The following is a 13,924-nucleotide window of genomic DNA, read 5'->3' as shown; positions in this document are numbered from 1 at the left end:
ATGCTCAAAATGCATTTATTAATCAAAGCTTAAAATTGTCACTCACATAACGTATCTTTCCATTTGCACATAATGCTGGAAAATCACTGTTGCTCTTGTCCAGCTTTTTGTTTATCCAGAATACAGAGAATTAAAAGGATGTTGTGGTTTCAACAGAGTCATGCTGTGCTCATCCTGGACCAGGCCGGAATATCATCATTTACCATCAGAGGCCGTGTTTACTATAAATGCACCACAGGAACAGATCATAATAAGAGCAAACCCCCATGTGCTGAAATCCACAGCCTAATGAAATGTTAACCAGCCGAACTGATACAACCTGACGCAGTGTGTTGTTGTTACACAACAGCATCCTAATGAATAATCGCCAAGATGGAACAATTTTAATGAGTTTAAAATGTCCATCGTCTTAACGGGCACATTTTAATCCACTGGAAATATTATTAGGTTGATGTCTAAGTCAAAGAAAGATGATTAACATTTTGCCTGTAGTAAGGTCATCACACATCACGGCTCCTTCTCAGTGAACATAATATGACATCATCACATCTCAAATTAGTCCAGTCTGTGCACATTTCCCAAAACTTAAAATAAAAGAATTTGACGTGCCAAAAAAGGGCTCTTGAAACTATTCCGAAACAAAGCAAAGACAGAGGATTTTAAAGGCTTTTTATCTTTAAACCAAATATATAAACATGTAAAATATACATGTTTAATTTAAATTAAAGGACGTATACGCTTGGTCTAATCCAACATGCTGTAGCCAAGCATATTCACTGATATTCAGTAAAGAAATGGGGACATAAAGTGAAACAAATACTAAGAAATTAAATATATCCACCTGAGAAAATATTGAGCTCGCAAAGTAACACCGTTACTGCCAACGTTAAAATACAGTGGTGTAAAAAAGTAGATTTATTCCCAATAAGATAATTTGCTCTCTCATCGTCCTCCTCTTCCTCACTTTCAGACACTGGTATAGAAAATTTGATTAAGACGGAGCGAGAGATAAGGCGACTCTAATTATTTAATGTAGTATTATCATTTGTTTCATTTTCTACACACAATTCCTCAGCTCCACTGCAATCACATACCCTATATACAGTAAAACAGTGTCTCTCCAACACAGCTACTCTATTCCTCAGCCTTATGATGTGTATTTTGCTTCAGGGAAAGCAATTTTTCCAGCAAGAAGATGAGCAACATTTGTCCAGTAAAAACCCACGGTAATGACAACAATTCAATTTTATTAAGTTCTGCAGTTGTTCAGGATTAACTTTAGCTTTATTGATTATCTTTCTAATCATGTTGTTTTCCTGCGGCTTTTACCAGAAACAGGTTTTTGCTTCACTGGCCCCCAAAAGCTAAAATATCACAGTTGTAGTCGTTTTGAAATGTATTGGTTGTGAGCAGCATAACTCAAAAAGTAAAGGAAAGATTTGATTAAAGTTTTTTTGGGGGGATGAGTGTTATGGCTCAAGGAAGAATTAATTAGATTTTGGTGGTAAAAATGAAGACAGATTCTCAATTTCTGAAAGATTTAAAAAAACAAAACAAACAAAATAAACTAACTTAAAAAATGAAAGACACTGTGGGGAAATAAGCAGCCTTGGCTTTATATTTAGAATTTGAAGTTTGAATCTACACTGCCAGTAGCATTGCTACTGATCCTGTTAACTCGCTACCTTTGAATGACTGAATAGTTTTATTTTGGTTACAATATAAAATACTTAAATTATGTGCAATTAATTGGCAAATATTACCATACACACTTACAATCAACATTTTCTCACAACAAAATGTTAAAGAAACTCTTTAACTGAAAAAGGAATAGGCTGAAGCCGAGGCTTATTTTTGCCTAATCTGCACAATCCATGAAATAACCCAAAATATCAGTAATACAATGAAGAAGAAAAAACAAACAAACAAAAAAATTTAACAAAAATGTACTCTAAATTCTTATTTATCAGTTCACATTTCATTTTACATTGTAGTCCTTAATTATTTTACCTTTCAATGTTTTTTTTGAAACTCAACAGTGTTCTACATAATTTAAGTTCATCACTAAGTCCATTCCATAATTTAACTCCCAAAAATGAAACACATCTATATTTAACATTAACGTTAAACGTAACTTAGCAGATTTATATGCAGAATCAAATTTGCCTTTTGAGCCATTGCATTTTCATTCATTAAAAATCATTAAAATGTCATTATGATGAAACACACACTAATTATAATATATATACAGATATATATTTATTTATTTTTTTCAATAAGACAAGGCTTTGTTGAAATTACGTATTCACAAATATGCTGTGTGTTACTTTTGACACGTCTGTTAAATGACCAACACAGAAACGTTGTAGCCATTTCCGGTTAGCCATGTGCCTTTTTGGTAGACCAGTGTAAATGTGTGTGATTGGTCTTAAAGCCGTGAGCGACGTCCCCATCTCGTCGTTCATTGGTTACTTTGTTAAATCCCCTCTCTCTGATTGGTCAGAGGTGTCGCGCTGTCATTGGCTGAGTTCACGCACCGACAATTTGAAATTCGTTTGTTTCGCGTCCGGAGCAGCTGCTGCTCACTCCGTCACAAACACAGCAGCAAAGACGGAGGTTATTCGGACACATTTTATTTGAGGACGTAAACTAAGGTAAGCGCTTGTTGCACACTGTAACTTCATCTAAAGTTTCGCATGTCTGAGTCGAGTTGTTTGTTTATGATCGCGATGTGTGACATGTTTTCATCCTTTGTGAAAACACGGAAACGGAACAATACAACCGCAGTAACAGTATCCTGGGTTTTTATTGAATTCTTCATTTATTTGTGTGTAAGAGGAAAAAGTGCTTTGCAATGAAACTGACTGGTTAATTAAAGTTAACTTCACTCATTTTAGGCTGTTCAAACAAAGCATTAATTGCCATTTGATGCACTGTGCTGTTTTGTGTAGCACCATTATCTGACTGCACCTGAGTAAACTGCTGTTCACTGATTATTATTAAATCTGTGTTGGGCAGAGAGTTCCAGCGATGTTGGCAGGGGAGGACGGTTCCCAGCTGCAGTGCTGTGTGATGGTGGAGCAGCTCAACTCCTCTGGTCAGGCCACACGCAGGCAGGTCATCCGGAAAGCCTCTGTTGTCCTGGGCCGGAATGAGTTCCAGGAAATTATACTTCAAGTCCACAACGGAAAAGTCCCGCAAAGTTTCAGCCTGAAAGATTTCAAACTCTTCACCAAGTTTGCCAGAGAGGGCAAGTGTACCGTCAAACTGCTCCCTGAAAACACCCAGGTGCTGATCTCCAACTGCCCTCCTGACCAGCTGAGCCTCTTCCTCAAAACCCTGAGCATCAAATACCAGGCGTGGAAGAGCAGCAAGCCTCTAAGCGCCAGAGAGAAGCTCAAAGCTGCTCTGCCCCGCAGCTTCGAGGCCATCAGCCCCCTGCAGCAAAAAGACATCCAGAAGGTCAATGAGCTGAGGAGTAAATTGGCTCCCAGTGGACTCACGGACCGTACCAATCAAACCGCTGTAAGACCAGGACAGCAGGTCAAGCGGTCAAGGGCTGACAGTAACTTTAGTCCTGTGAGTCTTGCACACACAAGTCTTAAATATTAATCAGGAGAATAATTTCTTTATTTATGTACATGCACAAACGTTTTATGAGTCAATAGATTGGTTTCGATTCTTTCAGGTGAAGACGAATCCGAGTAAGAAGCCCATTCTGTCTCTGCCATCACGTAAACTGAACAAAGAGCAGGCTGCTGTTCTGAGTGCAGTGCTGAGCGGCAAGAATGTCTTCTTCACTGGAAGTGCTGGTGAGTGTGTGTGTGTGATCACACTTTAGATGACTGAAATAGTCATAATCCTTGCATAATGGCCCCTTTTGCACAGCAGCAGCCATTTTGACAGATTAGAGGAGGAAAATCGCAAGTGTAAATCTACATAATGATGAGTTTGTTGGCTTTCTCAGTATGAAGGTGCAGTGCATGGTTGTTCACTGACACACTGCTTTTACTGCTGACGCATGTCAACATTGCAGCTGTGCAGAGGGACCATACAATAGTTTGTTTAGTTAAAGATGTAAATTAACTCATGTCATTGTCTGTGAAATTGATCTAATCTCCCTTGATGTATTTTTCCAGGCACAGGAAAGTCTTTCTTGCTCAAGAGAATCGTGGGATCTCTTCCTCCAAAGAGCACCTTTGCCACAGCCAGCACAGGAGTGGCTGCGTGTCACATTGGAGGAACCACTTTGCACAACTTTGCAGGTTTGTTATTGTGTGTCTTTTAATGGACCAAATTGATTTATTCTAGACTTAAACGTCTGTGGATTTTCAAAAGACTCTGGTGGTGACCCCAGACAAAACAAACCCAGGGGACTCGCATCAAACCAAAAACTGAAGGAAGTTAAGTTGGTCCTTGTTACAGGGTTTTCAACCACGGTGTAATTGCACACAGCCACCTTCTCTTCACAGCGCTGGTGTGTGTCTGCTCATCTTTCTCACCCTTAAAATAAATTGTGTATACTTTCAAAAAAATAAGGTGAAATTTGGCAGTGATTTTTAAAAACAGGAGGGGGGAAAGTAAATCATTGGTTATACACATCATTTTCCATAGTTGGGCTATTTATCGTTTTAAATATTTCATGGATTGTGTAAAAAATAGACTTGAGGCTGAGCTGGACTGTGGAGTATGATGAGCCATGGCCTGACATTTGCCTGTTTTGCCCTTTGTGAAGCACTAAACTCCGTGCTGTGCTATATCAATAAATATGACTTTACTTGTCTTGACAACACCACACCCTTGTGTAATAATGGCTTGGTACGTGTATGTTGTCTATCTCTAAACCGAGCACACGAATGAATTGGAATTGGCACTCAAATATTTCTTATGATAGACTCGTTTGTCTTAATTGTAATTTAATGTCTTGAGTATTTTCATAATTAATTTTTCGATCCTCAAATGTGTAATCGATCAATAAGAGAAACCGTTACTTGTTGTTCATCAAATGTTCTGTTGATGAACTGAATGTCCCAGGTCGATTTCTCTTCTAATCAATACAATAATTTACAATAATGTAATTGTTCCCATTTCCTTTTATTGCTTTTATTCAAACTGATGTCTACTACTGCTATGCTTCATATTGCAGTGAATTTTCAGATTGTATCTAAATATAATCCAGAAGGAGATAATGGATATATTTTAACATTGAAAGATGTTTGATTAAATCTAAATATGCAGAAGAGAGATGGAGAGTATCAGTCAAGTATTGTATTTCCATCTGTGTTGTCCTTTGTGTCCCCTCTGACCAACTGTCTCTCCATCCTCTGTGCCTGTTGCTTTCTGCAGGTATCGGCTCTGGTTCTGCACCACTGGAGCAGTGCATCGAGCTGGCTCAGAGGCCCGGGGTTCTGCAGCACTGGACGAGCTGTCGACACCTCATCATCGACGAGATCTCCATGGTGGAGGCTCAGTTCTTTGACAAGCTGGAGTCGGTTGCTCGGTGAGATGACGGTCAATTCAGTTTCACTTGTATGGCACCAAATCACAACATGCATTATTGGCATTGTACTTGGTAAGACAGAAACATTTACAGTATTATAGAGGGAAGAGAAAACTCGATAGTAAGGAAAAGAGGGAGGCGAGCTGAAGGCTTGGTGGACCATGTAGTTATCTTTTATTCTATTATGTTCAAGCTGGCCATTTGTATTTTTTTAGAAGGGCAGTAGGTCCCCAGCACCAGGATTAAGAAATCCTGCATTAAGTTATAGGTTTAGACTGGACATTTCTGAATCAGTTATGGTGCGTTTATTGTACCACAGTGTCATTTATACACGCAGTAGCCAAGATTGTTGAAAAGAAATCATATTAATATCAATTTTAATCACAGCATAATAATGATGATGACTATAATAATAATAGTAGCCTGGTGTCTGGATCCTGCAGCCAACAGGTCACCTGCAAGATGAGGGCAGGGAGAGGACAGGAAGGGAATACACATCTAGTAGGGAGAGAAAGGAAAAAGTTTAATGACATACAATAATATACTATTCTCTGAGAGTCTCATCCTGCACAAATGATAGATGTCATTTCTTATTTTGGTATAAAGAAAAAAGGCAGCACTTACAAACCTTTGATTGTCAGTGCTCCATCTTGACAATTTAAGAAACAGTCCATCATTACAAGTTTTTTTATATATATATATAAGAACGCCACAAGTGGGCAGTAAAAAATGAGATTACCTGAACTGGGTCTTTTGTGAATTCATAGAAACGATTGAAAAATTTATTTTCCCAAGATTATTTAAAATCACTGTATTAATGACTCCAACTTCCCTTTACCACAGAACTTGGTGATAAATGATACTTTTTGGGGGGGGTTTAAAATGGTCATAAGGCAAAAACAGTGTAAAGACATTCATTCCGTCATCTTCTCCCAGGTCCGTGAGGAGATCGACTGAGCCGTTCGGGGGCATCCAGCTGATCGTGTGTGGTGACTTCCTTCAGCTGCCTCCTGTTTCTAAAGGGAAGGAGAAGGCGAGCTTCTGTTTCCAGGTTTGACAATCTGTTTCTCTTCTTCTGCTATTTCACTATATGCTGACATGTCGGTCGTAGCACATGTGAGACATTACACTACAGAAGCCAGGTATATCTAGGATTGTCAATGCTGTGGTTATGAGTGAGAATCCAGATTTCTCTGCTTAATTTCTCAAAGAACAACTTCTGAGAAAAACACCTCCTCTCTTTTTACCTTCAGGCCAGGAGTTGGCGTAAAGTGATACAAGTCAACATGGAGCTGATGGAAGTGCGAAGGCAAACGGACCAGTCCTTCATCTCCCTGCTGCAGGCAGTGAGAGTGGGAAGGTAAAACATTATTCTTTTTCTGTCCATTTCTCAGCTAACGAGACCACAGAGAACACACTAATTTAATAATTCTATTCAAAATATCCAATATAATGTGTATCCATTTAGAAATAAACAAACACATTAATGGTTGTTGCAGACATGGTGCATCCTTTTTTTCTACTTTGCATAAAATCAGTTCTATCTTAATTCAACTCTATTCAGGGTGACGGAGGAAGTCACTGCCAAGCTGCTGAAAAGTGCCTACCATCACATCGAGAGGGACGGCATTCTAGCGACCAGACTGTGCACACACAAGGATGATGTGGAGCTCACCAATGACAACAAACTGCAGCAGCTGCCAGGTTTGAATTCTTCAATTCAATTAGATTTTCTCAACTCTGAATAGGTGTCACTGAGTGTGGTGTCAAACCAGAAGGAAATCGATCTATCCTTGGCATCTTTTGTTGAAAATAGTCATCTTGTTCTTGGGCCTCAACCATTTTTTATTATTTCCTGTTTTTTTCTCTTGATTTTGTAAGCTGAACCTGCATCAGGAACGTTTGGGCAGTGTGTCTGATCCACTAGAACAGCAGTTGAATATGTGTATTAAAGGTTTCTTTTGGACCCCAAATCCACTTTTATTGGAAAAATAAATTGCATTTAAACTAGGGCAATTTCTATTACTACTATTACTATTCTTTGCATATTCCTTCTGATGTGACCTGCCACACATACGATGTGTTTGATAAATCTCTCCCTGCCTCTTAGGTTCAGTGCGGGAGTTTGAGGCGCTTGACAATGACCCATCTCAGGTGAAGACCATCGACGTTCACAGCCCTGTGAGCAGACTGATCCAGCTCAAAGTGGGAGCTCAGGTTTGATTGCGGGTTTTAATAATTCCAAAATCTGTGTAACCACTGCAGGTCATCAGTTAACATTGCACAGTTTTGCGATGCCAGGCTCTGAAATTATGTTGCTTACATTTTCAAGGTCATGCTGACAAAGAACCTCGACGTTGCTCGAGGCCTGGTGAATGGAGCGCGAGGGGTTGTCGTCGCTTTCGAGTCTGGAAAACAGGGTCAGTAACAAATTGTTTGATTAACTAGAAATGTTTAATTCTGCTGAGAATTAGTTTTCTTGATGTAATTTTCTTTTCACAACTTCTTGTTAGAGCTGCCTTGTTATGGTCAACTTCTTATTCTCGACTTTAAATGCAGTGACTATTTTGGGGTAAAACAAAGAATTGACTACCTTTTTTCTTCCTTTATCTCCAGGACTCCCACGTGTGCGTTTCCTGTGTGGCGTTACAGAAGTGCTGAAACCAGAGCGCTGGGTTTTTAAGTCCAACGGTGGGATCCACCTGAGTCGACAGCAGCTGCCACTCAAACTGGCCTGGGCCATTTCCATCCACAAGAGCCAAGTGCGTACAGTTTCAGTCGGTCACGCGTTAAACCGGTTACAACTCACGGTCTTGGAGCAACAAATGCTCAGCGTGGCCTTGTCTTGAAAGAATAACCCGCACAAGGAGTTACGATTTTAATTAATTTTTTCTTTTGTGCTGCATTTCTGATCACTTGGAGATAACTAAAGAAATGGCTGAGGTTTTGATTGTGGCGTCTGAGTCATCAGAAGCTGATTGTCCTGTGACGTTTATAATCTGCAGGGGGGGGGCAATAATGTGCTCCCATCAAAAATTCATTTCAGATTGATTTGATTATAACAGTAGTGGGGACCAAAAAAAAAACCCAGACATGAGGTCACTGCATCTTTTTGGGCGCAGGAGAGAAATTGCGTTTAGACATAAATAGATTCTATTTGATGAATCGCAATAATAATGGTAGCTTCTTGACATTTCCGGCAGGATTTGATTATGTGGTTTTAGTGTGTTGTCTCACCTCTTGAACGTAGTGCTGTGAAATGTTTTTTGGGGAGGAATAAACGTTCATGTTCTCCTCAAGGTGAGTTTCAACTGGACACTGGGCATTCGGACCTCACTCCTTTTGAAATTGCTTATAGAAAACGGAGAAAGTGCCTCTGGGTAATTTAGTTCATTGATCACGACCCATGTGTTAATGAAACCCCACTTAAGTGGACAAATAATGCAGGAGAACACCAAGGTTGTGGGGGGTTTTTAAATGCAGAAACTGTGTTTTCCATAAATTATCTCCTTATACGTGTCTTTCAATGATTCAATCTTTGAATTCACAGTTTGATGCACAGTAGGTGATGTGTTTCATGTTCAAACTCGCACATCCAACAAACTCAATGTGCTTTCCTGCATGGCACAACACTTTTTGTGAGGGGTTCCTGTTCAAATCCATATTCTGGAATATCGATCCATCAAGACAGGCTGCAGTTTAAACTATAAAAATTCAGATTTTAATTGTTTCGGCCTGTAAACAATTGTTCTATTGTCCGTCTGTTGTAGGGAATGACCCTGGACTGTGTGGAAATCTCTCTGGCTCGTGTATTTGAGAGCGGCCAGGCTTACGTGGCCTTGTCTCGGGCTCGGAGCCTGGAGGGTCTTAGGGTCATGGATTTTGACCCTCGTGTGGTGCGAGCAGATCCAGATGTTCTCCTCTTCTGCAAGAAACTGAGGAAGGAGAGGCTGCTCATGCAAGTCAGTACAGTGCTCTTAAATTAATATGAATTCAACAATGTTTATATTAATGTATGTAACTGCTTTTGCTGAAGTCAAATCTTATTCATTCTAGTAAAATACCCCGTCTCCAATGTTGTCCTCAGGCCTCCATGGATGATTTTGTTGGCAACAAAGAGAACTCTTGGTGAGGAGGAGGACGTCTCCCCATCTTCTAATGTTGTGCACCATGTGCATTTTTTAACTCTTCCCTAATTGTCTTCTACATCAACATTCACCAGCTACCTCACAGTTCCAGGCAGTAACTGAAGTCACACTGCCACCATGTGTCCAATACTGGCACTTTTTAAGAGCTTATTTTTATAATACGATGATTTTTAATATATTATTGTTTTTAAATAAAGTTTTAGTCAAATATTTCTGTAGTTTCCTTGTAATCATTGCCTCAACATTGGGTTCCTTGATTTAAAATGTAGCTGCATGTTCATGAATTATAAGTAGATAAGTTCTTGCCTTTTATCATTATGAAGGAGCATGGCTTCAGTGTTTAAGAGCCAATATGCCAATATATTCCATGTTTTGATAATTTCATTATCACTTTTGTCCCTTACCTGACGTGAAATCGTGAAACCTTAGTTGCTTCAATTGGATCTACCATCATTCACTTGGGGAAAAACAATGGGGAAAAGTTAACTCTGACCAACTGTATGAAGAAAAGCCTTTTATTATTGGACAGAATAATGAATCCATGACCAAACCTGAGGAAAATCCCTTACAGTAGCAGCAAATTGACTTGATGAACTTACACATGAAGCACCCCATGACTGACTGAACCGTTCTTTACACAACCTTTTCAAAAGAACATGCCCATCATCACCCGTACAAGCAGAAATTTATTTCTAACAGAATCTGACTCCAGTCTACAGAGCTGCATTATTTATAGCAAGGTGTTGGGTCTTTATTGGACAAACCTCCAGTAAAATTCATGTCCACTAATACACAGGAGAACAACAGATGTCATTATTTTACACTAGAGCAGCTGCATAAAAACTGTGGCTGCAAATGGTGGAAACTGGGCAGGCAGGCAGGTCATTTCACTTTGTGGAACAGCTTGTGTGACACCTGTAATGACAAAGGAGAACGGTTCGTCTCATAAAAAGATAGACAAGTAGGGCCAAAGCATGTGCTCTGCACAAAGCAATTCTCTTTAACACTTTGCATTTCTCAACTTCACGTCTTCTCTCTTTGAGCGTGACACTTACACAATGGTCCCGTGCATGCAAGAAGTCGAACAGCTCTTCTGTGCATTCCTCCTCCGTGTGGGACCTCGAGTTGACTCGAGCTTCGCAGGTCTCCAGGCGCTCCTTGTAGTGGACACAGTGTTGACTCTCCTCGCACTTGGCTCGTATCGTATCTAGAGGGTCCTGAAAGGGAACGTGGCATGTTAGTCTGTGAGACGGTGCCTTTAAACTACAGGATGATTAATAATGTACACGGGTGTACTTGCTGCGTCGTGCAGACAGTTTGATTACAGCATGTACGAGTATGCACTTCAGTTATTGTAGCTGTTGAACTAAAACGACTGCAAAATGTTCAAAACTTTAAAAGACTTCAGAGCTTTATTGTGTATATTAATAAATCAAAAGGTTTGACCTGTTCCAGACTAAAACAGTAATGGAAAATGCAGTGTTCAGAATTCATCATCAGTCAAAGTTATCATATGGTTATTATTTATTATGTCTATACGTTCATTATAATATACATTTTTCTTTACAAAAGGAATGTTGTGTGTGATAAAATGACTTAATGTTCAAACAAACCAAATAAGTAATGACAAACTTACCACCATTTCTTCTTCATCCTCTTCCTCCTCTTCTTCTTCTTCCTCCTCTGGAGCATCTTCCTCCTATTCAGTAACAATAACATTTGACATATATTATATAGTTTAGATTGATAATTCTAATTTCACAAAGATATTGCACATTATTACAAACACATTCAACCAAGAGAGGGCGCCCCAGACCAGAGTCATAAAAAATGAGCAAACACTTTATAAACTATCTTCATATTAAATAAAAATCTGCTACCTTCTACTTTTGACGCTTAATTTAAAATTACATTAAAAACATGTATTTTAAATGTTTAATAGCAGCAGAGGGGAACTATAGTATGTTTCCACTTACTATGTGTTGGGTAACTTTACTAAACACGTTTACAGAAAGCAACTGAACGGTTACAAAGCGATATTCTCGCTACCTCGTCGTCGGGGTCTCCGGAGGTGATCATCTTCCTCTCGAAAACCATGATTGAAGTTGAGAGAATTCACAACAAAACCTGAGAAAACAGGAATGAACGCCGAGGAGCTTCACTGATACTTGACGAAGACGTGAGGTCGGACGGTCAAATAAGGGAAGGAAGCTACCAGAACGATGGCCGGATGTGATTTCCTATTGGTCAAAATCATTATGGACATTACTCTGACCCAATCAACGGTGTAGTTGTTGAAGCACCACCCTTAGAATCCTCTCCCCCACCTACTTGAATTCCTACACATGGAACTGTTGGTTAGGGGTCAAAGCGACGTCGGACCCAAAAAACGGGCGCACACAGACAGCAAGATGGCGCTACTCATGAACACCAGATTGTTACTAAGAAACGTGAACAATATGAGGAATTTAACGCCCAAAAGACACCGAATGAAAGAAAAATGGGTATGTTTTCAACTTAGTAGACAAAGCAGTGGCGAGTGGATGCAGTCACAGCTATAATAGATATTTTGTTTGTATTTTTGTGGCTGCAAAGTATCAGTAAGTGTGTGAGAACCGGTGTTCTGTCGAGTTTTCCTGCCTTATCGTAACATTCTACTTTACGACTTTCATACTCTCAACGTGTTATGATATCTTAATGTGTGTGTTTTGGGTTACACATCGAGATAACTGCGGCCAAGCTACCTGACACTCGTTTCTCCATGGTCAAAGTACATGACGTTAAATTGTAACGCCCTCTTTACAAAGGTTTTACGGTAAAAAAAATAAAAAAATAAAAAAAAGCGCATGCGATTAATTTAATCAAACTGATTGATGATGAACATATGACATAAACATCCGGTTTTCAAAATAAAAACACAGAGTGCACGTTTGAAAGCACATTTTTGAATATGGGACATTTAACTTAAATATGGGAAATTCTCTAAAGCTGTAGAAAAAAATCGCATTACCATGACCCTATGGCAGTAGTCAAAGATGTCCTAATGGAAGATGTATTTTCATCTCAAAATTAATTATTTCCCAATTTAAAAGTGTGAATACTGTGAACACAACTCATTCTTATTTGGAACGTTTAGATAACTCTCATCATACAGCTGCGAGAATTTTCTGACTTTTTCCCATACAAAAGTGCTCTCAGTATTTTATTTTGCAAACCAGTTGTTGACATCCTTACAAATCAGCTTGATGCATTGAATTAGCATGGTTTTTAGAGCCTTTGGAAGGAGGACAATCAAAGTCAATGTCAGATAGTTTGACCGCAGGAAACGAGTGTCAGATAGCCTGACCGCAGATAAATGATACTCTGTTACTCTATTATCACATCTTGATTAAAGATGTGAGGGGTAGTATTTTTTGATAGAACATTATCCCCTGTCAAATAATGCTCCAAGTACAGGATCACTGTGAGAATATGGTGAGCATGTTTTGACCTGTGACCTGTGTAGCTGAATGACAATGTTAATGACAGTTTATACAGTTTATTTATTAAAGAGATTTACTACTTAATGATATTTCTACCATTTGCTGATGCATAATACATTCCATTTTATTTTTTATTTTCATTGTATATAATGTTTCAAATTAAATTGTATACAATTCTGCCCTTCACGCAAACATTTCAATCCAAAAGTAAACCATTACCAGTATTTTGACCTTTTTTTTTTAAACAGGCTACTACACGTCCCAAATTCCCTCCTACCAGTCTGGCGCTGCAGCACTTTGATACCACATACAGTGCCCAGCTGGGAAAGCTGTGGCCATCAGTACGGGTTGCCCTGCTTTCAGAGAGAAAATATGGAGCCTTGCTCAACAACTTCTCCCATGACGCTGTCCTGGAAGACTTGCAAGTACAGGGGTGCAGAGACTTCATCACAGACATGGACACAGAGGGTAGGAGTGCATTTCAAGAACAGTTTTCTTCCTTTAGATGAGCTAAAAGCTGTTTTTGCATGTGTTAATATCCAATTCAATTTGCCGTTTGTTCAGGTACAACTGTATTATTATTATTTGATTAAGTAATGCAGTATTGGTTCATGGTCCAATGTGGATGGTCAGTGCAAGTAAAGTCACAAGCAGTCATCTCCAAAAGCCATTACACTCCAGACATTCTATAATTTGATTTTTGAATTCTGCAGCCCTGCCGTGCTTGGAGCCAGAATCTGTGGTTGGTGTAGAGGGAGAATCAAATGATGGTCCTGTGAAGATATCCAACGCTG

The 13,924-nt window shown here is 39.3% G+C and overlaps 3 protein-coding genes across 3 annotated transcripts in view; 2 read left to right on the top strand and 1 right to left on the bottom strand.

Annotated features, from left to right (window-relative positions):
* Window positions 1-3,030: 3,030 nt before the first annotated feature.
* Window positions 3,031-9,632, top strand: pif1 (PIF1 5'-to-3' DNA helicase homolog; the record flags this gene model as incomplete). The annotated part of the gene is made up of 12 exons (XM_083890110.1): window positions 3,031-3,579; window positions 3,689-3,812; window positions 4,140-4,265; window positions 5,347-5,500; window positions 6,437-6,551; window positions 6,754-6,860; window positions 7,065-7,204; window positions 7,611-7,717; window positions 7,833-7,920; window positions 8,117-8,262; window positions 9,271-9,462; window positions 9,588-9,632. 12 exons carry the CDS (start codon window positions 3,031-3,033, stop codon window positions 9,630-9,632), a joined length of 1,893 nt encoding a protein of 630 aa, XP_083746236.1.
* A 515-nt stretch (window positions 9,633-10,147) lies between these two features.
* On the bottom strand, window positions 10,148-11,837 carry LOC310927685 (cytochrome b-c1 complex subunit 6, mitochondrial-like). The gene is made up of 4 exons (XM_083890057.1): window positions 11,698-11,837; window positions 11,285-11,347; window positions 10,704-10,865; window positions 10,148-10,563 (listed from the first exon to the last, which is right to left on the bottom strand). Exons 1-4 carry the CDS (start codon window positions 11,743-11,745, stop codon window positions 10,531-10,533), a joined length of 306 nt encoding a protein of 101 aa, XP_083746183.1. The 5' UTR covers window positions 11,746-11,837; the 3' UTR covers window positions 10,148-10,530.
* Window positions 11,838-12,059: 222 nt separating this feature from the next.
* nsun4 (NOP2/Sun RNA methyltransferase 4) overlaps window positions 12,060-13,924 on the top strand; it is a gene marked incomplete at both ends in the record, with an annotated part of 55,233 nt that continues 53,368 nt past the window's right edge. The window contains 2 exons of the mRNA XM_083889516.1: window positions 12,060-12,152; window positions 13,379-13,598. Coding sequence (XP_083745642.1) covers window positions 12,060-12,152; window positions 13,379-13,598 — 313 coding nt within the window. The remainder of the gene's footprint in view (window positions 12,153-13,378; window positions 13,599-13,924) is intronic.

The sequence above is a fragment of the Microchirus variegatus genome (genome assembly GCF_963457635.1).
Source record: "Microchirus variegatus genome assembly, chromosome: 5".
In the NCBI taxonomy this organism is placed as follows: Eukaryota; Metazoa; Chordata; class Actinopteri; order Pleuronectiformes; family Soleidae; genus Microchirus; species Microchirus variegatus.
The sequence above is the reverse complement of the archived record's forward strand: the minus strand, read 5'-3'. Positions and strand labels throughout refer to the sequence as shown.